Source organism: Gavia stellata, chromosome 19 (assembly GCF_030936135.1).
Source record: "Gavia stellata isolate bGavSte3 chromosome 19, bGavSte3.hap2, whole genome shotgun sequence".
In the NCBI taxonomy this organism is placed as follows: domain Eukaryota; kingdom Metazoa; phylum Chordata; class Aves; order Gaviiformes; family Gaviidae; genus Gavia; species Gavia stellata.
Genome location: NC_082612.1, coordinates 19,681,725 through 19,709,690, shown reverse-complemented (window position 1 = coordinate 19,709,690; position 27,966 = coordinate 19,681,725). Strand labels below are relative to the sequence as shown.

General features: G+C 44.2%; 1 protein-coding gene across 2 annotated transcripts in view; it reads left to right on the top strand.

Annotated features, from left to right (window-relative positions):
• ARHGAP24 (Rho GTPase activating protein 24) overlaps positions 1-27,484 on the top strand; it is a 191,034-nt gene extending 163,550 nt beyond the window's left edge. For both annotated transcript variants that reach the window (XM_059826782.1, XM_059826783.1), the window contains 6 exons: positions 4,846-5,053; positions 17,281-17,413; positions 20,015-20,088; positions 20,886-21,007; positions 24,570-25,638; positions 27,222-27,484. In XM_059826782.1, coding sequence (XP_059682765.1) covers positions 4,846-5,053; positions 17,281-17,413; positions 20,015-20,088; positions 20,886-21,007; positions 24,570-25,638; positions 27,222-27,465 — 1,850 coding nt within the window. In that variant the 3' untranslated portion in view covers positions 27,466-27,484. The remainder of the gene's footprint in view (positions 1-4,845; positions 5,054-17,280; positions 17,414-20,014; positions 20,089-20,885; positions 21,008-24,569; positions 25,639-27,221) is intronic.
• The last annotated feature ends 482 nt before the right edge of the window (positions 27,485-27,966 follow it).

Genomic DNA, 27,966 nt, shown 5'->3' with positions numbered 1-27,966 from the left:
CCAAGGATAAACCGACCCGCAGGTTGTGTGCGTCTGTGCATTTCTGGGTTTTGGAGACGTTGAGATTGAGGAGGAGAACTTGGGTTTGGATTACAGCATGAGTTACGAGGGCTCTCTTTTACTTCCTTCTCCACAGAGGTGTTCTTGTTTAGTTTCTCTAGTGGAAATTCACTTCTAAAAAACAGCATGTGAAATTATCTCGGTGGTTTTGCTTATGTTGCAGTCTCCGTAACTTGGACTGTCTTGCCCTTTCTTCTCTGTAAAGGAGATGCTAGTAGTTACCGGGGGTAGCTGAGAGTGTTCGCCGTTGTCTGCCTCTGCCAACCGCTAAGGTAACTGGATGTCCGCAACCACAATTCTTCACAGTATTGCCTTTGCTTCATAATAGCCAACGTCTTAGTCTTCATACTACTAATCTGTAATATCTCTGTAGTAAGTTGCGACGTACGAGGGGATAAAAGCATTAGAAAGGGACAGTGGAAGACGGTGCACCTTACAGGGCAACGATCATGGCTGTTATTCCAAAACAGTGAAAAACCCATCAGACACCAGAAAGATGATGAACGGGGTGGAAGTTATGACAACCTGATGTGGATGCAGAGTTGTCATGTTTCCGCCGCTTCTGCCCCTGGCAACAGAGTACATTTTCCATAAGGCATCAGCAAGTCTGCGACTTCAAGTCAATATTTATGGAGGCTTATCATGACTGATTCCTTTCATGGCCCAGTGCTGCCTGCTGCAGCGTTCTGCATTTGTTAGGTGAAGGAAAGACCTCCTTTAGAGAAGTTCAGCCTAGACTTTGAAACCAAACCAAGCCTGCCCGAGATGAATTCCAAAGCCCAACAAACCGGAGAACGCAAAGTGTAGTAGCTGGTGACTTCAGAAGCCCTTCAAGGTGTGACGTGGTGATTTTCCATCAGACTTGGGTCTTAACTTTAGGTTATTACGTGGTTGTCAGAATTACCACGCTAGCTACGAGCGTCCCAAAGCTGAGTGTGGAGACGCTCACGCTGGTGAGGTAGATACGGTATTATCACCATTCATATTGGTGGGGAACCAAGTCCGTGAGGCTTTATCTGATATGTGAGGATGGTGGGGCATACACCTACTCCTCCGGCCGTGAAGTATATTTGTGGCCAGACTCAATGCAACTGTGTTGTGAGGATTATGTAGGATCTGAATCCAATCGGTCAAATCCGAGACAGCTGCTGTAGTGATTCTGGCTCTCCTTCAGGCATTCCTAGCTAGATGTATTTTAAGTGTCTTAATGAAAGTCCCTTAATTTACAATGTACCTTATTGCAGTCAGTAGTAGAAACAACTCAATGTTTACACGTAAGGGACCAGAACCAGGAAATTTTAGGCTCCAATGTGGATTAATTTTTTTTTTTTCTTGACACTGGTGACCTCTGCATCATGATCAGGTTTTCTTTTTCCTCAGATATAGGTTTTTTTAAGGTTTTCTTCATTCAGTACTTGTGATTTGCTGCTACAATACGGAACCAAGTTTGTCATATCCATTTAATATATGTCACCTTTTGTATGTGAATCACTCGTTGCTTTCTATTTGTCTTAAAAAATACTGTTTGACACTAGTTACAGACATCTTAATGCTTTAGGGTTGCCACCTGTTTTCAAGACATTTTTTATTGTGCTGAATCAGCAATTTATAATAATATAGGAACAGGTTTTGCTCCCACTGCACAAAAACCCCTTATTCTGATTTTATTTGCTATCTATTAGACATGCTTTGAAAGCCAATTCTAAAATGAAGATTAAAAAAAAAAAGGCAGCATCCCAAGAAAAGCATTAGTAGAAAGTGATGTGTTTTGACTGCAGTGTCACTACTAATAGGAGTTTCAAAGCAGTCTGGTAGGTTTGAGAACTTACTCTTCCCACGGCAAATGTAAGCTGCAATATGCACATTACTGATTAAAGAATGTTAGCGCGGAGAGAAGAAAGTATAGCCAATAGGCCAGAGCTCATTCGTACTAATTGTACTGTCGGCGGGCATGAGTTGTAATTGTACATCGTGTAATTGGAACATCCTATCTTATACTGATTCATTTTCTTTGAAAAGAGGCAAAAACTGTTGTGTTTAAAACCAAGAGATTTCATGGGTTCTTGACGGGAAGCTCAGACTGTATGTTCATAGGACAAAGTGGAGTAGGATGGCCAAATCCTACACCTAAGGAGGAAGAAGCCCAGGGAAGCAGCTCTGCGGAAAGGACCTGGGTGCGCTGGGGGACAGTAAGCTGGACACGAGCCAGCAGTGGACCTGGCAGCAGGGAAGGTTTGACAGCAGTCTGTGCAGTATCAGCAGGAGCAGAGCCAGCAGAGGGAAGGAACGGATTAACCCCCTCTGCTCAGCATTTTTTTAGACCATATTCCAAATACTGTGTCCATAAAAAAAAAAAAAAGTCGGGGGGGGAGATAAAACTGGAGGCAGTTGAGCAAAGGGCCACCAAGATGCTTGGGAACTAGAGCACACGCCCTATGCCCTTTGAGGAGAGGCAGAGCAAGTGAGGCTTGTTCACCCAGGAGAAGGGACCATTTGAGGGGCACTGAACAGCAGCCTTCACAGAATCATTAAGGTTGGAAAAGACCTGTAAGATCATCAAGCCCAACCACCAACCCAACCCCACCATGCCCACTAAACCATGTCCCGCAGTGCCACGTCCACACGTTTTTTGAACGCCTTCTTGTATAGGACTTTGAAATCCCCAAACTCCCATCATCACACAGATTCCTTAACTGACTTTCAGTGGACCTTCCTTCTTAATTCTACTGCTTTTAGAAGGAGGGTCTAGAAAATGGAGGGACTTGAGGATTTCCTCCGTGTTGACCAGCAGCAACTCTTAACTCGGACAAATACAAGAAACCCAAATTCCTTTAATACCACTGCCATCCCCACAAGCACTTTGCAGGAGGTTAGGAAGGTATGTAAGAATTAAGAAAACGTACTTTAACTCCTCTGCCAGCATGAAGGGGTTGAACTTTGCGGACACCGAATATTCCACATCAGTTGGTATTCTCCTAAGCTTGACTCACTCTGAAATTTCAAAACTTCCTTCTTTAATTGCTAATTGTTGGGTTTGGGGGTTTGTACAACGTGAAAAAGAATGAGCTAATAAAGACTGCGTGATGTTCAGTCCCCTTACCTACTGCTGATTTTGGCATCCACAAGTGTGGGTACCATGGAAATCACAAAATACGCTGCTCTGCATCTCAGAATACTTTCTGGCTGTCTTAGCTGGACATCAGTTACTCTCTCCAGTTATTTCCTAGGCTACAGTAAAAATAATTGCACTTAAATACAAACCCCAGACCTTCACTATGGGTGACTGACAGCTCGCTACCCACTTGCCGTAACATCCTGGAGCGTACGCAAGGTAACTTCCCCGCCCTGCAACTGAGGTGTGAGCTGCCTTTCTTTTGTTGGAGGAAGAATGTACACATTGAAGGTTACCCTGAAGGATGCTTCAAGCTGAATGCTACCTTAGCTTGCGGTTACTTGTTCATGTAATTGTAATTTGTGGGTGAATGAAGTGCCGGGTCCTGCACTTGGGTCACAACAACCCCCTGCAACGCTACAGGCTTGGGGACGAGTGGCTGGAAAGCTGCCCCGCAGAAAAGGACCTGGGGGTGCAGGTCAACAGCCGGCTGAATGTGAGCCGGCAGTGTGCCCAGGTGGCCAAGAAGGCCAACGGCATCCTGGCCTGGATCAGAAAGAGTGTGGCCAGCAGGAGTAGGGAGGGGATCGTGCCCCTGGACTCGGCGCTGGTGAGGCCGCACCTCGAATGCTGTGTTGGGTTTTGGGCCCCTCACTCCAAGAAGGACATTGAGGGGCTGGAGCGTGTCCAGAGAAGGGCGACGGAGCTGGTGAGGGGTCTGGAGCACAAGTCTGATGAGGAGCGGCTGAGGGAGCTGGGGTTGTTCAGTCTGGAGAAGAGGAGGCTGAGAGGAGACCTCATCGCTCTCTCCAGCTCCCTGAAAGGGGGTTGTGGGGAGGTGGGTGTTGGTCTCTTCTCCCAAGTGACAAGCGACAGGACAAGAGGAGATGGCCTCAAGTTGTGCCAGGGGAGGTTCAGGCTGGATATTAGGAAAAATGTCTTTCCTGAGAGAGTGGTGAAGCATTGGAAGAGGCTGCCCAGGGAGGTGGTGGAGTCCCCATCCCTGGAGGGGTTCAAGGAACGTGTGGACGTGGCACTGCGGGACATGGTTTAGTGGGCATGGTGGGGTTGGGTTGGGGGTTGGGCTTGATGGTCTTACAGGTCTTTTCCAACCTTAGTGATTCTCTGATTCTGTGAGTCAGTGGTTGGTAATACATTATAGGAATGGTCTTTTTTTATGTAGGAAAACTTAATTAATCATTTGGTTTAGTAGGAACGAAATCCTGAGTTATATTTGTAAATCTTTTGCCCTCCATGTGTAAATGTAATGTTTATATGCCATTGAAACTGATACAGGAACTACTTATTTTTTTTATAGATAATTAGGCATGAACCAAAGAAGATGGAGATGCGTATCACTTTTGAATCAGCAGTTTCGTGACAGAAAATCCTATTTGTATTAATTCTATGATTTCTGTACTTATGGTCCGAAAAATCATTTACAGTAGTTTATTTTAAATAATGTTTTTGAGCATTGCTGTTAAATACGTCAGCATTGTATTTCCATGAGAGTATCAAAGGTGAAATTGAGCATTTTATCCTTAAGAAAGGAGTAGGTTAATTGTTCGTGCGTTTGAATGACCTGTAAATTGCGTGGGTTGTAATAGAAGACACGGGCTCCTCAAATGTTTTTATGAATCTCAACCAAGTCACATCTCTCATTTTTCATGCAGGTATTTTTGGCCAGAAGCTGGAAGATACTGTCCGATATGAAAAGCGATACGGGAACCGCCTGGCTCCTATGTTGGTGGAACAGTGCGTGGATTTTATCCGACAGCGGGGGCTGAAGGAAGAAGGCCTTTTTCGACTGCCTGGGCAGGCTAATCTTGTCAAGGAGTTACAGGATGCCTTTGACTGTGGAGAGAAGCCTTCTTTTGACAGGTAAAATCCTCCAGCTGTCCCTCCCTCCCTGAAGCCTCGACAGGACACGATCTGCCGTACTGGCTGACCCCCGGTGCTGTAAAACACATGGCGGCAAGAGATAGAATGACATGCTTTTGTAGGTTTTTCTGCATGTTTCCTATTATCGCTCTAAAAAGTCGTCTTTTTTTTCTGACTTTGATGTCCGATTTCAAAGCGTTTCTGGAGAAATTTCCATTTGGGAAAAGCTGGTTAGGAAGAGTTTTGCTAATGGTTTGGCTTAATCAAAAATATCTGGATTGCCTTGATCTTAGTATCATTTGAAATAGGGTGGTGATGCTGGCATTCAGTCAGTTCCACAAAGGAGGAATTTCTTTTATTGCCAATTTCAATATGTTCTGTTAACCTGTAAAACTGACTGGAAGGGAAGTCTACTTTTATGTATCCCTTTATGATTTTGGGCCTTTGGTCTGAAAATAAAAGTCGCCGTGACCCTAATAACAAACCTACATGGTTTTGAGGGTCCGGGTCTGATTTGTATTCCGCTATTTATACAATTTTGCAAAGCCGATGAGAATTTTCTGGGCCAAGGAAGAACCCAATCCTGTTCACACGGCTGCGTACGACTTCAGTCTTTTGTAAGATTAATTTTTTGTGCCGGTTGAGCTCTCCTCCTGTGAGCATTGATAGCGGTAGCCCACATGTTCAGAGTGTGCCATCAGAGAAACAGAACCAGGGGATTATGAATGCCACATAGCCTTGTTAACTCCGATCAGGATTAATACGATGGTAACGAAATTCCAATTCAAGAGACTGGTAAACAGCGGTTGGCCTCGGTGCGTGCCCTAAGTGACATCCGTAACACGCCTCCCAAATGGAATCAGGATACTTGACTCCAATTGAGGGTCTAATGCGAATTAGGAGGAAGAGGCAGGTTACATTTATTTTGTAGGACCTTTGATCGCTAGCGATGCAAGTCACAGGAAGGAAAGCGTAGCTTGATCTTCTAGCGCAAAACCACGCCGTGATACGAACCTGATAGCTAGAAATCATTTCTCTCCCTCCCCTCCCTATTCCTATGAAGGGAGCAAATTTGTTACGCGTGAAGGTATGTGTATCACAGATGTGCAGAAGGCAGACATCTGTAATGCTGTTTTATCTCCAACAGTTTCCTCAGTCCTGACCCTCACTTTAAGAAATGTCAAGAATTTATAATGCTCTGGAAAAGTGAATTGTCTTCCTATGAGGTTTATTGGTTTCTCATCAGAAGGTGAGAGTTAGGATAATTGACCAGCAAATAGCTTTAAGGAGCCAGAGGACTGGGGGAAGTGACAGCGTTAGCTAATAAATGTTTGTAGCGTACTCACTGACTGTTCAAATACCGTGTAACTCATTTAAAAATGGTAAAGAAGCACCCGTTGGGTATGTTTTCCTTACTTGGACATCAAGATAAATATTACTGGTCATGTCTCTGGCACAACCCCCGCCAGAGATACAAGTAGGTGAATAGCAGAAACAAAAGGTTCTTTTATTCCGTGCCTATAAGCCAAATAATTGTGGAGGAAATGCTTAAGAAAACAAGCCACCCCTCAACTCCAGGAAGATGATGTACTGAACGCCCCACTGAGAGGCAGAGCTTGAAAGAGGTGCGCAAGTTCTGTCTATTCAAAACAAACAAGACCAGGGCTCAGCGGCGTAATTTTTTTTTTTGGCAAAGTTATCTAGCAACATCCGTAGCACACACTAATGAGCCCCAGGAACAGGCATGCTAGCTGAGCTTTAGCAGGTGAAACGGAGAAGAGATTTTACGTGCTGCTGCTGAGAAGGAGGCACATAATCTCTACTGCAGCAATTAGAAACATCAGCAGGAGTTGCCTATAAATCGCTGGTCCTGCAGTTCTGCTTCTGAAGCTGAGGATTTATAGAACGCTGACCTTGTACGTGCGTGTCTCATTGTGAAGGGTACTTTTTCTGTTTACTTTTTCACGTTTGAGTTTGGAGAGGTGTGATTTCGGCGTAGCAATGGTCCAGAAATCAGGCAGACATAAATTCTGTTCTGACCTCTGCCATTGTTTTCATGGGGCATCTACTTTTTTCCTCCAACCTCTTGTTCCGTTCGTAAACTTTGGAGGTGAAGCTCGTTTCATAGTGTTTATAGAGTGCCGATGCGATTACCTTGTTTTGGGGTAACTTTTCCTTTCCTTGTGCTGAACAGCAGCATGGTCTCCAGGTTTGATGCAAGCTGTTCGGCAAGTTGAGCTCTTGGAAAGTGGCCACGATATGAAAAGCTGCTGTAGGGAAAAGGCAAAAATATATACCTATGGGGTCCACTCTTACTTTCTCTCATGAACCTCCAGATCCATTGTGTTTAACCTGTAATTATATGTTATTATTAGTCAAAAGTCCGGTAGTGCAAAATCTACCTGGGTTCTGTTCATTAATTTACATTTTGCCCATTCTCATACAACAATAATAATAATAATAAAGACTTTTGCAGTTAGAGCTGAGCTGACGGTTTTGTTGATGGGGCACGAAACACAATGGAATCCAGGTCACGCTTCCGTAGCGTTGCCGGGTCACCGGCTCTGACTGGGAGAAAGACTAGCTGCTGTCATCAGTGTTGGAACTAATACAAAGAGCTGATGTTTGAGGAGTTTGCCATTTTTCCTACTGACATTTTTTCCGCGTATAAGTGCACATAAGTCAAACAAAGACTTCAGAACAAGTGAAGATGCTTTGAAGTGTGTGTGTAGGCTTGTGTATATGTTTGTATGAGAAAGTATTATTAAATATTCCTTCTTCTCTTTATGCTTTCTTAGCTAATTCAGCAAAATACGTACCTTGTAGAATTAAAAGCAAAAGCAAAGGTAAGATCGTACGGCCATGCTTAGTACTCCTTTAAAATGTCATCTCTGTTTTAAGATGATTGCACCTTCTTGAAACACCTTACAGCCGTTGGGAGATGGAGTTCAAAGGCACAGTTCTGCTCATTTGCCCAGAGTTCAGCGGCTCTCCACGGTTCTGTGGAGACCCTGCCCTTGTCACAGAATCACTAAGGTTGGAAAAGACCTGTAAGATCATCAAGTACAACCACCAACCCAACCCCACCATGCCCACTAAACGCAGTGCCACATCCACACGTTCCTTGAACCCCTCCGGGGATGGTGACTCCACCACGTCTCTGGGCAGCCTGGTCCAGTGCTTGACAACCCTTTTAGTGAAGACATTTTTCCTCATATCCAGCCTAAACCTCCCCTGGCACAACTTGAGGCCGTTTCCTCTTGTCCTATCACTTGTCCCTTGGGAGAAGAGACCAGCACCCACCTCCCCACAACCCCCTTGCAGGGAGCTGTAGAGAGCGATGAGGTCTCCCCTGAGCCTCCTCTTCTCCAGACTGAACAACCCCAGCTCCCTCAGCCGCTCCTCATCAGACTTGTGCTCCAGACCCCTCACCAGCTCCGTCGCCCTTCTCTGGACACACTCCAGCAACTCAACTTCTCCCCTGTTGCGTTCCTATCCGCACCCCTTCGGCAAAGAAGAGCGCAGAACGAACGCAAGCTGAAGAAGCGGGAGCTGCGTCTATGAGAATGGAACCGGTATTTGACATTTCTCAAACTCACAGGATGAGAAAACCCATTTTCTGATCTGAAACGTCCAACCCCCCAGCCCCCTTAGGATGAAAACTGGAACATCAGCATTTCTGGCAGCCTTGGAAAGGGGAGGTACAGCTGCGACAACTGAAAACTGCTGAGGCCTTTTGTGTGAAGAAAAAAAAAAAAACCCTGAAAATTGTACGTCAGTTTAAAACCCCAAATCAATAAATACCTCACTCCCTCTGTATGTATCTGCACATATTGTGCAATCTGCTTTAAGGAACTAAGACTGCAATTAGGCAATCCCTCATGCTTGCTGCTATTTGAAATATCTTTGGTATTTCCAGTACAGCTCCACCTCTGTGTAAAATTGTCCCTCCAGGGAATCTGTTTCACTTGCCTTTGGGGTAGTTGCTTCTCTCTGTTTGTGTGGCTTATATTTTAAATTTAAAGTCCCTCAGCTCCTTTACAAATCATACATTTGTAATGATACAAAGTGGATTATGACTATTTGTTCTGTAAAATTAGCATAGCAAATATGGCACAGCGCAAGGAAAATAACATAAGGGTTTCTTCTATAATTTTTACCTAGAATGGCTACAAAATTGGATTTCTTTTTTTATATTCCCTCTTTCCATCTACTGTTCATCACAATTACTACCAGATGACATGAGAGTTAAGATTGCTCAGGGAGAAAAAAAAATATTTGAAACGTCACTGAAACAAATATTAATACTGACGTGATTGATCGATGTATGCGGCTTGGTTTTTCGTAATACTACCACTGATGTAGATAGCCCCGTAGTTCGGAAGAGTTTAAAGTTACACAGCTCACCTGCCTGCGTTTGTGTGTATGCACAAGAGAGAAGGAAAGCACATAGATGCGTATTTAGCAAAACAAAAACCCCTATTACATTCTCTCATGGGCATGAATGCCTCTGAAGAAGAATGCAGTACATTAGAGGATGAAATATTGCTTAGTGCTGTAGTCACCACTGCAAATCAGCTGAGAAAAGGGTGTGTAAGTGGCAGTATGTGATAGCTGGCAAACGCTAACTATTATTTACTGGAGCTAGATAATCCAGAACGTAGAACCGGGATGTTCCTGTTCATTTAATCACCGGGATTGTTGAAGCAAAATAAGCCAATGACGAAGACGGTACTAATGTAATATCCTCAAGGTGAGAAGGACCACGTGCACAATTCTCATTCTCCTCCAGAGACAAAGAATGGTTTAAAGTTTTGGTGAAGGCAAGAAATTGGACCTGTCTCCGTGGGGCTGCAGTCGGCACTGGCGCTGGATGGACTGCAACTGGACATTGACTTGGAAATCACCGGTTAAGATTTGTTCTTTTATTTTCCAAACGCAAGCCTGTACGCAAGAATTTCTTTGCTTTAGAAGCGGATGGTTCCCCACAAGGAAGGGGCTTTATTCCCTTCCCGGTGGGAAAGTGCAGTAATCCCTAAACAAAACATTTTTATGTGAAATGAAGTCTTTACTAGAAAGCTGGTTCCTGCCAAAGCCCAATGGCCTTAGACCTGTGAAAATTCCTGTTCGTTTCTGCCTCTTCCAGGCTTCCTGCCCTGATCCTCACCATCTGCTCATCTGTTACGCCTCTGGAGCCACTTCCACGTCCTTTCTGATTGCGGCCCTCCTTCTACCCAGCTAGCAGAAATAACCTCTGCATATGGCACAACTTAAAGACCTAGTCTAGCAATTAAATACGTGTTAGGAGACACATTTCTAGCGTGATGCAAGGGTCGTTAAATCAGTTTAATTGGTGTCCTGCTGTAGGAGAGTGTGGTTTTAGTTATTGGCAGTGAATGAGCATTTGTAGTTGCTTCGCATGGATTTCAGTTTCAGAAATGGAGTTGGTGTGTCAGCTGTGATTTATATTAAAAAAAAAAAAAAAGGCAGCCATGTATTTCCCTTGCCGATGACAAATGACTTTGTAGATGGCCGTGGTCACCTTTAAGAAAGGGTGACATTTTGTTACTAGGTGGAAGGTCTGAGAGTGTGTTTTTTAAAGCATCCTTACTTAGGGTTGTAAGATTTGTGGCTTTCTCTTCCAGTAAACAAGAAGGGGTTTCCATGTTTTAAACATACTTGCCATCCCCGCAAAATCCTGCGGAAACTTCGCAGCCTTTCTGAACAACCTATCAAATGATAAAATAATTTAGCAGCGTATTCACCGGAGCTGGTTGATATTTTTCCTGATGGGAACCCACCTGTATCCGCCTCTGTCCACCTTACTTGAACGCACTTGCGTCTCTCTTTAAGGATCTATATTTTTCTAAGTAATTCTTCACGTCCTCCCATAGAGTTTGTCTTTTTGTTTGTCTGTCCTAAATTGCTGTCTTGATTGCTGCTTTTAAAGCATCACTCTCTAACCTGAATGAATTGGCGGCTTTATAATTACTCAAGTGGATGTCTAACTTGGAAATAGAGTCTGTCAATCTTCAGCGTTCCTTGCGGCGCTTCCTCCCCCGAGTGGGTCCCTGGGAGGTAGCATGGATTGTAAAAATCATGAGCACAAGGACAAAGGAGTGGAATACGTGTTTGGTTTTTTTCTCTGTCTAAATAGAAACATAAGAATTGAGATCGGTGTTAGAGTAGAGCCAGGCTCCTGCGGCAGCAAGGAGAGGAGGACGGACAGCTTGGGGCTTAAAATGGTGAATGCTTTCATATACGTTTCACAAGTTGCGGGTAAAATTTCAGCTGGTACTTAGGTTGGGCACGGTACCGCTCGTACTAGATATGCATGATATAGGAAAATGATATAGAGAGTAACGCTTGGAAGATACTTATACAGGGGAACAAAAACCACATAGGACATTCAACTGGTTATGTTATGCATTTGACCTGACCTTTGAATTTCTGGACAAAGCCTTACTCCCTAAATCAGTCAAACCACTCCTGATTCACCATAACATTACTGACCCCAGGCTTTGCCCTCCTAGCCCCTGCGTACTGGCTTCTTGGCGGTGACAATGCTCTGCCTCTCTCTATACATAGTTACGCACATCTGTGATATTCCCTTGACGTTGCTTACTCAGTATTTCCTCACCGGTTTATCACGGGCTCTACCATCTCACGTAAGCTGTCTGCAGACCGGCAGCAAAGGTACGCACTGGGCGGTGGGTTGGGAACTCACCCTTCCACGTCAGCAAAATATCGGTACTGGTCCAAGAGCTGCTCTACAGACCCGAACGCAGCTAAGCAGGGAGAGCAGATGTTGTGGTGGGCATGGGACATGTGGGTGAGGGAGACTCTCTGCTTCCAGGGCTGTGATCTGTGACACATCTGAAATGATGGAGCTGTAATTCTGCTCATTCCGGGAGGTACTGCTACGCAAACTGTTCGAACTGTACTGTTCTCCTTCATTTTATTACCAGAACTCCTAAATTAAATTACAGCCTCACAGCTTGTTGTTCCCTACTGTTTGTTCTTTCTGCAAACTGTTTATGTGTCATCATGATCTAGAGCTATTTTTGGCACTGCGTCAATCTTTTTGTAACGTGACCTTGCCCTGTTAATATTTCCTCTCCGAGAGTTTATGAGGAGCTTGTTGGCTTTGCGCTCCGAAGCGCTGACTCCAGCTCTCCGCACACGCCGTCTGCTTGTCCGAGTGGGGAGGGTTTATGCGTGGATTTCTGGTGACCTGCTGAGCTTCAGTAATTGTTGTTTGTGATAGAGAGGGTGAAAAACTCCGGGCGGCGTAATCGGTCTGACAGCCACTTCCACAGCGTCTGTGGTATCACAAAGGAAAGTGCTGTCAAACCAGCGATGCCGTGAGGGGATATTAATGACAAAGTTCAGATGAATGGGCCTTTGGCTATGTGTAGTCTGATGACTAAGGAGAGGCTGTGGTGCGTTTGCATTTGTAATGCCTTTGCACCACGGTAGTGGAGTTGGGGATGCTCCTTTGGAAACACGGCAACAGTAAAGCAGTATTAATGTTTCAGTGAGGTGAGTAATCTTTCTCGGGCTTTCCAGCACGACATGCCCAAACAGACCGTTCCTCAGCTTGTCGACGCTTTTTTGCGTTGCATTCAATTTTCTGCTTCGTGCTTTGTCTTTCCCGCTTCAAGCTTGTAATTATTCATTGTGCGCTTGGAGAAAGTCCACCTCAATTAATGAGGGTTGTTCCAATTTAGATAAGAGAGCATTTTCTGCTGGAATTGACATACTCTATTTTAATACTTGTTAATGAATATTTTTAATCACGTTAATTATGAATGTATAACCATGGAACGCTTTGATATTACACCATCAGATAGCAAAAGAAATACCAAGATAGATATAATCGTTACGTTTCTGTAGCTGTAATGGTCCTAGAATACAAGCAAGGCCAGGTTTGAAGGGAGAAACACTGCCTTGTCTTGACCTAATGAGTTGTAGCTGGAAAAAGTCCATGAAGAAAAGGTCCTCTACAGGCCCTGGAAAGATCCGCGTCTTACAACCTACACAAGTGCCCTCAAGGCAGAAATATAAACGCTGGTTGTTGACTTAGACTGTGGCTAGAACACTGCAGACAGGAAAGGAAATAAATGCTCCCCGTCCTCAAGCGAGCTTGCAGTTCAGCCCTCCCTTGAAACTCCCAGCTGTCCTCTGCAGCTGAAATGCGCCTCATGGTATTTGGGGATTGAAACGCCGAAAATACATGGGTTAAAACGGGACTCTGCCGTTTTTAAGTTATCCTCTGTATTTTCAAACAAAAGGTGAAAAAAATAATGCTAGGCTGCAAGGTCTGAACAGGTCTCGGATTATATGGAACACTCTTTGAGTTACATTATTAGAAAAATATTGACATATTTTTATACCAATATATACACTGAAAGAAGAAAGTTTCTAGCTTTTGCCTAACTGTTGCTAAATAGAATTAAAAAATCCAATTCTTAAAGAGCTGTTCAGGCAGTGTGTGTGTGTGTGTGTGTGTGTATGTACGTTTGTTTATGCTGCCAAAATCTATATGGTAATTTCTGTATCGATAGATTAAGTCCTAAGCAGTGTTCCAGAACAGTTTAGGAAAGAAAAGGGAACAAACCGAATTTTCCCAAATCTTATTTTGCAATCCCACCATCTCGTGGCAGTCTGCGGTATTGCCTTAGCATTCGGTCAGCAGAAGAAAATTTAATAAATAAATGAATGAGTAATTTTAAAAATTGCAAAGGTGTCCCCATCTACCAGTTGGGGCCTGGGTTTCTAAGCCCAGCTCAGAAAGCACCTTTCTGCAGACTCATATACAGCACGTACTTCAGGAGGCTAGTTTGAGAGTCACAGAATCACTACGGTTGGAAAAGACCTGTAAGACCATCAAGTCCAACCACCAACCCAACCCCACCATGCCCACTAAACCGTGTCCCGCAGTGCCACGTCCACACGTTCCTTGAACCCCTCCAGGGATGGGGACTCCACCACCTCCCTGGGCAGCCTCTGCCAATGCTTCACCGCTCTCTCAGGAAAGACATTTTTCCTCATATCCAGCCTAAACCTCCCCTGGCGCAACTTGAGGCCATTTCCTCTTGTCCTGTCACTTGTCACTTGGGAGAAGAGACCAACACCCACCTCCCCACAACCCCCTTTCAGGTAGTTGTAGAGAGCGATGAGGTCTCCCCTCAGCCTCCTCTTCTCCAGACTGAACAACCCCAGCTCCCTCAGCCGCTCCTCATCAGACTTGTGCTCCAGACCCCTCACCAGCTCCGTCGCCCTTCTCTGGACACGCTCCAGCCCCTCAATGTCCTTCTTGGAGTGAGAGGGAGGAGAACACAAGACTTCTTATTGTTTCCTTGCTCCTCGGCATCCTGCCTTCCCATTTCTCCCTCAGTTCTTCCTTGGTAGAGCCACAGTTTTTAGCACTCAACCAACCCTTCGCAGTGATAGTCTACCAATGCTTCACGCTGAAAGGAGAAAGTTTATAAATTGTATCAGTTTTCAGGGCTTTTGTCCCCTTTCTTCAGCCTTTTTATACTCCATCTGCTGTGGCCTCAAGGAGCAAGTATTCCACTTCACGCCAAGGGCCTGGTGTAAAATTATTCTTCTGTACTACACGAAGCATGATCCTGGTGGTACGAAGAAGGGAAGACGATACTGTTTAATCCCCTCACTGGGAGACCTGTGTGCTAACTTTCAATTGGTCTTCAGTAATTTCTCTCACTCAATCTGTTTGAATCTTGTCTTTTGGAAAGGCCTCTCTAGTTTTACACAAATAGTCTGCGGAAAGATGTGGTTCAGTTCTTCAGCAAGGCCTGGGGAGTTCCCTTGTGTAAATAATAAAAAGAGTAATACTAAAATCTTCAGAGAGACCATCAGTGCTGAGGAATCAGAGCTAAATTCTCTGCAGATTGGTGTCCTGGGCGCCCTTCCACGCTGCAACGTAGAGCGCTGTCCTGAGGCTGCCTGTTCGCATCTGCTCGCTGTGGCCGCCGCTCTCCTTCAGAGTCTAGCAAAAGACTTTCCCTCTGTGTTTGCTTTTGCTTTCCTGATGCACCGACATCTTAGGGAGCTGAAGATCACTCCGTAAAATCTACTTCTTGGATAAGGCTGAATAGTCGCAACTGCCCGGGCACGCGTGCCGTGGTTGTGCTCTGAAAACTAGCGCCAACGGCAACAAGACGTGTGAGTAACTACCTGAGAGATGACTGGGGTCGGGGTTTTACGCCCTTGGGTTGTGCAGTCTGTACAGAGATTTGTTAGCTGGGACATCGGGAAGAGCTTCAGTTCACTTTGCATCGGGCTTGGGGATAGGTAGAAGGCAAAGGTTAGAGGCTGAATCTGAGCTGGCATTTGAAATCTCATGAAATAGTACAACTATACACAGTTTCATGCATAGTACTGTTCCTTACGTATGTTATATATGCAGCCGAGGAGGGGGCGGGGTAAACACAGGATTCCCATTTTGGATCCAAGCCAGCCTACAAGTAGAGAGTTGCAATCAAGGGATTAGAATTTGAACCTTCCTTAAAAATGCGGATTTGCGTTAGTGCTTTGTTTATAGAGTTTCTCTAGAAAATGCTTTTAGGAGTTTTGGCTGGGAATTATTCATGATTGAAATAGAAATGTTTTCTGGGAATTTATTTCAAGGAGGGGGGTGGTGGTGAACATTTAAGTATATACAGTGCTTTATCATTTCTCTTCTGTTTTGACTTAGATGGCTCATACCATACCACATTAATCTAAGGTTGTTCCCATCGTTCTTGTTAAGATTTAACTTAGTAAAAGCCATTGTTGTTTTAACAGATCACTCCAAAATAATGATTAACATACCTCTAGTAAAGCTTAAGTGCATCAAATACCAATGGTTCCCTTGGAGAGCCTGTGAGTTTAAAAAATGTTCCAAGTGTGAAGTCTTCAAAGAAAAAAGAAATACACAACAATGCGCATAGTAGGAATGGCTGTGCATTTTCTGTTTCTTATGAATGAAATTAGCATAATTTAGTCTCTGGTTTTTTGAGTTTTCAGAAGTCAGAGGGAAAGACACCAGCTTGCAGTACCACTCTTTATCTGAACCAGGGAAAGCGTGTAGAACATTCCAGTAAGGGTTTGCATAAACGCCTGAGTAGCTAAACCCAGAGATGGAGTCAGAAGTAACGCAAGAGAGATTTCTTCACGCCGACTTGTAGTTTTTATCTATTTCTATTTATTTCTTTTCAGAGAAGTACTCCTCAGTTACCACAATGTAACTTTACACACCACAGAAACATTTAAGCAAGTTTTATTGCATACTCTGAACTTGTGATTTTGATCTTGCTCCCCGTCTTCTTACTTTTAGTACGCCTGATAAACAGCCTAGGCTCCTACTAGCGGTATCCAAAAAACCTTACATTTCTGTAAATGTAATTATGAGAAAGCACGCGTCGTAGCAGGTCTTTGGCTGTCTGCCCTATGCTGTTACCTGTTGTACTAGCGCTCAGACATTTCCTAAGTTGGGTGACTTGCAAAGCCTTCACTTACTCGGTACGGGATAGAGCTAAAACTCATTTCCCATGGATTTACGGTTCTGCCTGTAAACTCTATCCAGGTTTTCAGCGTAACGGTACAATAGTCATTTTGTGGGAACCCACAGGAAAAAGATGCATGCCAGGGAAAGAACTGTAATTCAGAGGGAGAAGTTTCAACTAAACACCTGGAGTATATATGGTCTCCTTTAAAACTTGCTTACTTAATACTGATAGCAGAGGAGAAGGTGATACAGTGGAATTAAGACATGCTGGGCATGTTCTGGGAGCTGGGGCCATCTCTGGTAGGAGAATAATCCCCACTGTGTAAATATAATGCTTGGTTTCTGGCTCAGGTGAAAATGAAAAGCATCAGTTAAGATGGATTTTGCACGCCTGATGTGAGATGCCTGTCAATGAGAGCCAGGATCTTCTCAATACCTGTGCCTGCAAATAGGGCCTTACGTGTAATTATTTATACTAATAAATCAGGGGAGTTGACAGACTTTTGTTTGCACGTATCCTAAGTTCTTTATAGGACAAACATCCCCTCCCCCCAAAAAAAAAGCAGATTGCAAATATGATCTATAAATGTATATACCACTGATGAGTAAAATCTGGGGTGACAACGGAAAAGTTAAGTGGTGTTTTTAGCCTGTCAGTCTCATGGTATTATCCTGATTCACAGTAACGACTTCTTGTATTCCAACCCAACAGCAATACAGATGTGCACACGGTGGCATCGCTGCTTAAGCTGTACCTAAGGGAACTCCCAGAACCAGTCATACCATACGCAAAATATGAAGATTTTCTTTCCTGTGCCAAAATGCTCAGCAAGGAGGAAGAAACGGTGAGTTGGCAACTTGAGTAAGACGAAATAAAAGCCTGACATGTTGTAACCTGTATGAGGAGCGGCTGAGGGAGCTGGGGGTGTTCAGTCTGGAGAAGAGGAGGCTGAGGGGAGACCTCATCGCTCTCTACAGCTCCCTGAAAGGGGGTTGTGGGGAGGTGGGTGTTGGTCTCTTCTCCCAAGTGACGAGTGACAGGACAAGAGGAAATGGCCTCAAGTTGCGCCAGGGGAGGTTCAGGCGGGATATTAGGAAAAATGTCTTTCCTGAGAGAGTGGTGAAGCATTGGAAGAGGCTGCCCGGGGAGGTGGTGGAGTCCCCATCCCTGGAGGGGTTCAAGGAACGTGTGGACGTGGCACTGCGGGACATGGTTTAGTGGGCATGGTGGGGTTGGGTTGATGGTTGGCCTTGATGATCTGACAGGTCTTTTCCAACCTTAATGATTCTGTGATGCTGTGATTTTGAGGAGAAGAGACGCTAATCCTAATTTAAGATGTGCATCTATTAATTGAGGCTGGTTTTATATGAAAATTGTTGCCACCTAGGTCATTTGGAAGTCTAAATAAAGGCGCATAGCATAGCCTTAGCTGTATTTATTGCACGTCACTGAATCCAGTTCAAGTAAACATTGTTGTGGTCAATAGCTTCCATTTTGCATGGGAGAGACTTATATTTTTGCGGATTATCATTCTGAACTGTAAAAGGAAGGGTCTTAGGACTTGCTGTCCAACCCTTGCCATTAAATCGGGGTAGTTTTCTTCTAAGTGTCAGGATGCCAACTTTTACTGACCTTTGATTGAAGGCCAACGGACTCTATTCATTGAATCAGAAGGCCTCAATAAGATGTAAGCGGGCCACCTTCCAGACTCTTTTAAAACAGCGTAACACAGATGAGCAAAATAAGGGTTCTGACTGATAATACGTGCCCTGCAGTGGCACGGGCCTACTATATATTAGTGTGAAGACGTAAGAAATGAAGTTCTTGTTTTTACATTGTTCTGTGAGCTTCTGGGTACTGAGGTCAAGCCTGATATTTTCTTTTCAAAGTAAATACACATAGGGTCATTCTGTTGATTTCAGTCTACTCCCCTAACTTTCTAAGGTGGTTATTTCTGTTTAATTCCTTTTCGACATTTCCAATCCTGCTAGGACTGGAACCCCTCCTACCTAATCTTCTAATTAATTAAGATGAGTAGGAGCCCCTCTTTTCAAACTGAGAGACCGTCTCCTTTCTGAGCCTTCAGCTGATGATTGCCAACAGCAGAGGTGGTAGTTGTTCCCATCTGACGGAATGGGGCCGGGGAAGAAAGATCCCTGGCAAACTGTCTTCTGTGGTCATAATCTCTTACACCCACTGAAATCAGGCTGGTTTCCTCGCTGTCCTTTACAGCTTGCTCCAAGATGCAAATTTTTGTCAGCTGCTTGCAAAAGGTGGGAGTGGGCTGTTCAGCTGGTTTAATTTGGGCCGCTCTTTGCACGAATTACGGCAGGCGACCCTCAGGGCTATTCGCTTGTGCGTGTTGCGTGTGTCTCTAAGCATTGATAGCTCCCAACGTAAAGCCACCTGACAGCTCCCCAAGTAGTCATCGTGCAGTTTATACTTGCAGTGATACTCATTTTCAGATGAAATTTTGAGGCATTTTATATTGGCTTAACCCAGAGCGTATTTATGTAGTTCCTCTGCAACTATGCCACGAAGCACTTTATGAAATTCGTTTTGAAAGCCAGGTTTAAATAGCAGTGGCCTGTTGGTGCTGGCGGTTTGTGAAAAATCAGTACTATAGGTGATGAGCCGCTTCAGTCCTCTTTACGGTGGCTCAGCAGTCCAGCTGTAAGGCTCTCTGACCAGATTCTCAGTTGATCTTTCTCCGTGCAGAAGTTTAAAGTGCAGTCACTCTTAAGGGAGAGAGCAGTGCATCTTCTTTCCTTTCTTAGCCCACAGCCAGCAAACTCCTGCACTGTCGTGGTCCACCCATCTTGATTTGCATTTGTTTTCGTAACGTACTGTAATCAAAACCTCGCCGATGCTGGCGAAGCACCAAAACCCCATGCTGAACAAGAGTCTGAAGGCCCTGCTCGGTAAGGAGCGTAGCCAGGGTCCCTTTCCACGGGGCGCAGAAATTAGTCTGTGATGTTCTGTTCCCAGGGCGGGCACAAACTGAAATAACTTTCTTGGTCTGAATCTAATCTGGACCAGAACTGGGTAAAATACCCAAATGGTTTCTCATATGAAAATGCCAACTAGTTCAAACCAGGACTGTTCCTGGAAGCCTCAGCCTTGTTATCAGCAGGAGGAGGAACAGAGCTGCTGGTCAAAAAAAGGAGGAGTGAAAGAGAAGGGAAAGAGAGGATGAAACCAAGTTATTTATTTACTTGGTTATTTTTATCCAGACCTAATCCTTGTTAGCCAAATGTAGCTTTCCCCGTCCAAAATGGGGACCTCTTCCTGATGGTAACCTGTATATAGCATTTAACGCTGTCGTTTCAGTGATGTCTTTATTGTCTTGTAATTGGAATTGCTGACCTTTTTTGGAATCTCTGGTAAAATACTAAGAAACTGTGCCTCCTCACTCTTTTTTTTTTTTTTCTGAAACCACTTAAAGGGCCTGAAAGAACTGGTGAAGCAAGTGAAGAGCCTGCCAGCTGTCAATTATAATCTGCTGAAATATATCTGTAGGTAAGTGCTCTTGCAAGAATATCGCAATGGTATTTATAACTGTGAGCTGACAGACGAACCTGTCTGTGTATGTGCCCTGAAGGAAGAGCATTACTCACAGTCGGAGGATTGGCGAACTTAAGAGAATGCGCTAAAAATATAGGTTTACTGCGTGACTAATTACTAATTTGCTCTATCAAGGTGCACAGTTACGACTTCCCTCTCGTAAGTAGGCCACACTCAGCAAGAAACGCAAGAAAGTAGAAGTGAATATATTCTGTCCTCTTTATAGGACCCTGGTTTTCCCATTTCTAAGCGCAGTTATTGGCCTTGCCTGTTCACTCCTGAAGCACGGTATCCTCAAAAATTCTGTATGTCTTGTAGTACATAGAATAGTTTTGTGGATACATCTAAGATCTTAAAAAAACCACGTCTTACGCAATTGCAATTTGTGAACTTGTAGAAAGTTCCCAGCACAAAAAAAACATTTTTCTATAAACTTTTATTTTAATTGACAGAATGCGTTTTGAGGATATTTTATGAGCCAAGTAGTTGATTAATTATGCTGGAGAACGTTACCATCTTCAGCAGAGTTATCTTGTAGTCAGTCCAAACTGAGATTTAATTTTTGTTATCAATGTATTATTTTGAAGAAAATCCAAGAAAGTTGAGAACAGCCTTTAGCTTTCAACATGTTCCATGAGGATTTAGAATGGAATACTTGAACCGTGATAAGAAACCATCACATGCTTTGACGACTTTTTTTTTTATTTATTTCCTTTTTACGTGTTCCTTAAAGGCCTCTTTCTTCCCCGCAGATTCCTCGATGAAGTCCAGTCTTATTCAGGCATAAACAAAATGAGTGTGCAAAATCTGGCTACCGTTTTTGGCCCCAACATCCTTCGCCCCAAAGTGGAAGATCCTCTGACTATCATGGAGGGTGAGCTTACTGTACATAACTTGTAACAGAAAGAAGGAATGTCTTTAGGTTTATCAACAGTACATGCCAGTCCGTGTAGTATGTGCAGTAATTTCCGTATATCTGTTTTATAGCCAAAGAATTCTTCAAACTGAATGAACTTTTGGGTTAAGTCTTGCAGGTTGCTATAAAAGTGACCGCAATGTGCAGCATCGCAAAAAGACCTTGCATGAGATTGTGCTGCCCTGGCAACTTCACTAAAAATGTACTTTTTCTCTCAAAACTTGCTGCAAAGATGGCACGTTCTTATTCAGCAGGTGCGGTTGGAGTGCAGTTAATATTCTACCTGCGGTTCTTAAGGATGAGAAAAAGTTAGTACAGGTTCATAGCGCAGTGACCCATGTAGAATCCCCCCCAGGCAGTGGTATATTACATGCTTTCTTGCACAACAGTGATCAAATTGTCAGCTGCGTTCTGTTATTTACAGCAACGTTCAGCTGTAGCATTTTGCCGTGATTAAGACAAAAATATGGCCATGACAATCTCCTCCTATAATTTCCTCCTAGGCTTCAGCTTTGTGACTTTAATACTCTATAAAGTACAGGACGCCTTTTCTCCCTCCAAACACTTTTTTCTTAGTAAGTAGGATTTACCTTACCAGAAATTAGGGCTGTACGCAGACCCCGCAATGAAAATTTTACCAAAACTCAAAAATGCGGTGTTCATAGTTTATTTGAGAGTGTGTGGATTTATTCTTTTTCTGTGAGTTTAATGCTTTTTCTCTTCCCCAGATACAACAATTCCCCATAAACTTTCTTCATTTACTTGTTTTCCTGAAATCTTACATTTCTTCCTTCTTCCTTTTAATTCGTAACACGACGACCGTGTTGTTGTGCACAGAAACATGGCATTTCCAAATCACGTCTGAAAGCAGTGACTACCCCGGGTTAGCTGTCCGAACAGTAGCTCAGACCACCCAGAAAACCTTCTATCGTGGAAAGGGTTTTTAATCATCATCTTCGCTTTAACATCTGGTTTCTCATTGTCACAGAGAATGGTTTGATGATGCGTTTGACTCAAAAGGGTTTGCAAGAGCAGGTCTCCAATTTACGTGCGTGTTTATTATGGCTGTGCATGAGTATCAGCAAACCCGTGCAGCTTCAGATACCCTTAAATCTGCATTTGTGGCTTCCCCCTGGTTTCTGTACATACTTGTCTCAAATGCGCTGTGACTATCTGGTATGGGGGTGCGGACACAAGCTTCACTGTGTCACCGAAGTCCTAGTTTACACATCTTACATCATCTCCCCACGGTGTTTTGAGAGGGAAACGCAAGAGTCTCTCCTGCTTTGTTTCCTTCCTCTTCAACCGCGTCGTCATGTCTCTCGCAGGAGTTACATTTTTTGCGCGTGCACATCTCTTTCAACCTGTCTCTTTGTACCTACAGAACTGCCGACTGACTGGAATAGTAGCTTCTCTTACCCTGACACTTCTGTAGAGCTCAGCAGCCTGGCAGATAACTGCTATGAATGTTTCTCTTGGTCAGGAAGCTAACTCTCCCTTTTTTTCCATGCTTTTGCATTAAACAGTACAAAAAGTGCTTCAAATTGTTCAGTAGATTGGAATTGGAGAGAGTTGTCCCAGAGCTGATTTGTCCCACTGACGTCGATGAGAACGGTATCTCACAGGATGACATTTACTAATGGGATACCATGTATCTTCATCTCCCCCGGGGCAGGGGAGAGGAGTGGGATGGGGAGAGAGGATTTAGCCATTCCTAAATAAAATACTATTTTCTAGGTTTCTATTTTTCCAGAACTGGCCGCTGCCTAAAGTTTGTGGGTTGTTTTGGGGTTTTGGGGTTTTTTTTGAAAGTTTGAGCAAGAAAGTTGTCTTCTTTTTTTTTTAAACCAGGTGGAAGGGGAAAATAATATATTTTTCCAGTTCTTGAAAGCAGCTCTCCAGCCTGCTTATCAACAGCCCTGGCACTAAAATGATGGTGGCTGCTGTAGGAAATGGCATGGATACCACACTCATTAAAGGGAAATATATGTATTTTTTTAACTAATGAGAACCAGATTTGATTAAACAGTTTTATGACTTCTCTTTAAGCGTAACTTTAAGATTCGACATGAGACCACGCTGATTTGCAATTGGGGTGCGCGTAGTTAAATGTATAGGAACTTTTAACAAAGACTGTACATCGATTGGTGCTCATGGCCACCCTTCCTCATCGCTCTTTGCTTTTTGGAAGATACAGAGTGCTTTTTTTGCACGATTATTCAAAGCCAACCATGCAGCTATGGATAACCATACCTGTATAATGGGGATGAGGAGTTGGTTTTGTTTGGTTCAAGAGAGATTTTCCAGAATTCCAATCACGGGGCAATTTTTTCCTATCAAACACGGTGGCAAAAGTTGCCTGTGTACAGTGCAACATTTGTAGTAAATTCTGTATATAACAGCTAATGTTCTCGGAAGGAATGCAGTTAAATGTGCCGTGGGAGTAACTAAGTGAGTTTTCCTGCTGCATAGTTCTAATGTAGGATTTTGCCTTAGCAAACAAACAAACAAGAACACTAAAAAAAGATGTTGTCAAGCACCCACGTTGAAGTGGCTCTTAGTAGTTGTATTTTAAGAGTGGGGTATAAAGATCCAGAATATTACAGAGGAGTTGATGTGAAATGATATTGCACAGTGGGAGATTATTGATTAGAAGAGCAGAGCATGCCTCTCAGACCTCTCTAGGAGCTTAAAAATGGGGTGGTTATTACAACTACCTTGACCTTGTTCCTGAAATATTCTTAATAATCCTTAATGAGGGTCTGTTCAACAAAAGAGAGTTGCACATCTTTGTTACCCCAAGTCCCGTTATAAACGCTAGTGTGTAAATTACAGTGCAGTCAAGTGGTGTGCACGCCGAGGGGTTGTTCTTTAAGAGGAAAGGTAGCCATTTATTACAGCAAGTAGCAAGCTGTGGTCCTGCATTAGTTCCGTACTGTGCTATAACATGGCATAGTTGCCTGGTTGCATATAGTCTCATCACGGGGTGGTTAAAGGCATTCACATTAAATTAATTCTGTCATATTACTGCCCTGTTTTGCTCCAAAAGACTAAAACGTCTGCGTTGCAGCGATGCAAATCCCTTGCCTTGCCCGTTTTCTGTTAAACTACTGAATACAAGTGCTGTGCTAGAATGAGACTTTGGTTTTAAAAATGATCGCCACATTGAGTTGAAACACGTCACTTAGAACGATGCTACTCGTTATCTCCTTCTGTGGTCTTCCTGGGATGCGGTTACTGTCACGGTCATAGCTTCTTCGCAAAAGTTCCCGTTCCTGGGGGGTCTGGGGGGCCCGTTGGCTTGGTTGATGGAAGGAAGAGGTGGTGCTGATCTCGCCTGGTAGCCAGAGGCACTTCAGGCGTGTTAAACATTCAGGGTGCTACACAGATGGATGCATCACGTAAATGTTTGTATAAGCTGAACATTTACTAAGTATTTGTGGAATCTGATGGATGAAGTATATTTATGCCCTAAACAAACCAGGCCATTAATGACCGTGTGCTTGGTGTCTCCTTTCAGGTACGGTAGTAGTCCAGCAGCTAATGTCAGTGATGATTAGCAAACATGAAGAGCTCTTTCCCAAGGATGCAGACCTTCAGATGGGACCCGAGGTATGCAACAACAACAATGAAATGCCAAAGAAAGCGATTGCGGGGCAGCTGCAGAACAAAGAGAACAATAACACCAAGGAGACTGCAGTGAGGCGCTGCTCGTGGGACAAACCTGAGTCTCCCCAAAGGGGAAGCATGGACAATGAGTCTCCGACTGCTCTGCCAGGCAGCAAGACAAATAGCCCCAGGAACAGCATCCAGAAACTAGACGTCACCAGAAGCCCACCACTCATGGTGAAAAAAAATCCCGCTTTTAATAAAGGTAGTGGCATAGTCACCAACGGGTCCTTCAGCAGCTCTGTGGAGGGCCCTGAGAAGAGCCAGACCTTACCAAACTGTGCCCTGCAAACCAGGAGAACGTCGTCCCTGAAAGGACCAGTGACTAAGATGGGCACGCACAGCGTGCAGAACGGAGGTGTGCGGATGGGTGTTTCTAGCACAGACGGGCACAGCAACACCCTCAACAGCCGCGCCCCGGGCTGGGTGCCCAATGGCTACGTCACACTGAGGGACAACAAGCAGAAGGAATCGGTGAGTGAGTCAGGCCAGCACAACAGGCTTTCCACCTACGACAATGTCCACCAGCAGTTCTCTATGGTGAACTCTGATGACAAACAGAGTGTGGACAGTGCCACCTGGTCAACGTCTTCTTGTGAAATATCCCTCCCTGAGCACTCCAACTCCTGTCGTTCATCCACCACCACCTGCCCTGAGCAGGACTTTTATGCGGGTAACTTTGAAGACTCTGTGCTGGATGGACCACCACATGAAGACCTCTCGAACCCGGGTGACTATGAGAACAAAAGTGACAGAAGGAGTGTGGGGGGCCACAGCAGCCGAGCCACCAGCAGCAGCGATAACAGTGAAACGTTTGTGGCCAACAGTACTAACAATCACAGTGCTTTGCACAGCCTGGTGTCCAGCTTGAAGCAAGAGATGGCCAAGCAAAAACTAGAGTATGAGACAAGGATAAAAAGGTAAGACGGTTTGGCTCTACAATCTGACTGCCTTTTGCAGAGTAAGTCCAAGAAGTTTTCTCTGTCGTGACTTGCTAGCAATCTGCACTAGCTGCAGTCACTGACTTTCCCATCACAGAATCACAGAATCATTAAGGTTGGAAAAGACCCGTAAGATCATCAAGTCCAACCATCAACCCAACACCACCATGCCCACTAAACCATCTTTCAGCGTTGACATACTCTGACATTGCTTTTGTGATATCATGATCCACAGGGGTTTGTTTCCGAGCAATTGCTTGCCATGGTTGTGACATGCTATCCTATTGGCATCAAAAATAAAGCCAGAACCTTGTGAGTTTCTGTAGAATCTAATTAACAAAATCAGTAGGCTCTCATAATATTTTCATTAGTTGATGCCTGTTCTCCAGAGACTGAGAAGGGCAACTGGGCATCACCTTTCAGTGAAAGCAGTGCCGTGGCTTATTCCACTTGTAGGTTTTGGGACTGGGAGACTGCTGGAGCTCCTTTCCAGAGTCCTCGTTCCTCTTGAGACCGTTCTGCATCTGGGAGTTACCTCTGCTCACGGTCCTATCTCCGCACTGCTGCTTTGCCTGAGCCTTTCCTTCAAGGCTCAGACCTGTTAAAGAAGGCAAGGGAGAGCCATGTCTTTGTCTACGGGTAGGGCGGACTCTTCTCGCACACAACGCCGTTGCTAGGGTGGGTGGCCATAATGACCGGTGAATAACCTCAAAGCCTGGGCTTAGCGCACACACCAGCGCAGAGCTGAATGCGCTCTCTTTGTAATAAAGGTTCTTCAGCAAAGCTATTTAGGACTTGTCTTCTGTTCTCACCTCTGTTGCGCAGCAGCCCTTTGCATTGGTACCTCGGGCACTGCAAGTCACAGCTGGATCACAACACGAGAGCTACTGGCAACAGCGGCTGCCAGCGAAAGCGCAGCGTACAGAATATTGCGGTCTTTCACCCACATCACCAGTTTCAGCGTAGTATGCAGTGTAGTAGAGCACTTCTTATAACGTTTAATATGCATGATGACTGCGTGTTTAGTACCGCTAGGATTTCTAATGTTTTCCATTGGAAAGCTAGACCTGACATAGGGTCAGGTTTTTTAGACAAATCCATGCTGATTGCAGGGTTTTTGCAACTGTCGATCCATATTTGCAAATAGATACAGCAGATAAATCAGCTGAAGAAAGGAGATTAGCAATGAAACAAAGACGTTCAAGGCATTATTCTGACCTTGTAAGAATCACTAGTGCAACTACAGCACAAGTTGGGCGTCAACACTTCCAGCAGTAAACGGAATACTTAGCCTATTCCTGGAGAATTAGATGGAGCTGTTTGCTACTGCGCACCTTGCCAGGGGCTGTTATTAGGCGTTTTCTAAATGACCTACCGAAGAGATTGCCCTAGGAGAATGGTCCATTGATGAAGCCCTGCTTTGTAGGTACCCCTCTCAAGATTTCGGTCTAAGCTTTGTAAATGAAAAGACACGTGTATGAATTCGGTGGTGGTGTGCATTTCTGCTCGAGTGAGTGAGGAGTGCTGCTCAGGAGCTGTCTGCTTTTGTTTCGTTTCTGCAGCTTGGAGCAGAGAAATCTCACCCTAGAGACGGAAATGATGGCCCTGCACGAAGAACTGGATCAAGAGCGTAAGAAGTTCACAATGGTAGAAATCAAAATGCGTAATGCAGAACGGGCCAAGGAAGATGCAGAGAAGAGGAACGATATGTTGCAGAAGGAAATGGAGCAGTTCTTCTCCACTTTTGGAGAACTGACGGTGGAGTCTCGCAGACCAGAAAGAGGCAACACCATCTGGATCCAGTGAGCATGGGAAGCGTAGACCGTGGGACTTTGGGGAAGGGCTTGGGGGTATTATACTGTATCAGGTGGCTGGTCACCTGTCTGAGGCTAGTACTCAATATAATGTTATAAACCCTTGAAGGAAGAAATGGTACAGACATTAACCACTCATATCTACAGTGTGTACTTATCAAGTTATACTCTTTGAATGCTTCATGAGACTACTGTCAAGTGTTACAACTGGATACGTGTATATAAATTTAAAAAAAATCACCTTAGAGAGCAAGAGTTGTATCTCAAGAAATATTTTAATGCAAGTCTTGTATTTAAACTGGTAAATTGAAATGTTGTTGCAATCCAGCTTTATATCAAGGCTTTTCTCCCTTGCACTTAACATAATAAGCTATTTTTGGCATTGTGTTACCATCAGCTTATTTTGTATATCAAATGTTTTTTGTTTTCGTTTTTGTTACCCCTCTTGCTGGGGAGTGAAGATAAACAGATATGTTAAGGTATATGTGCCGAT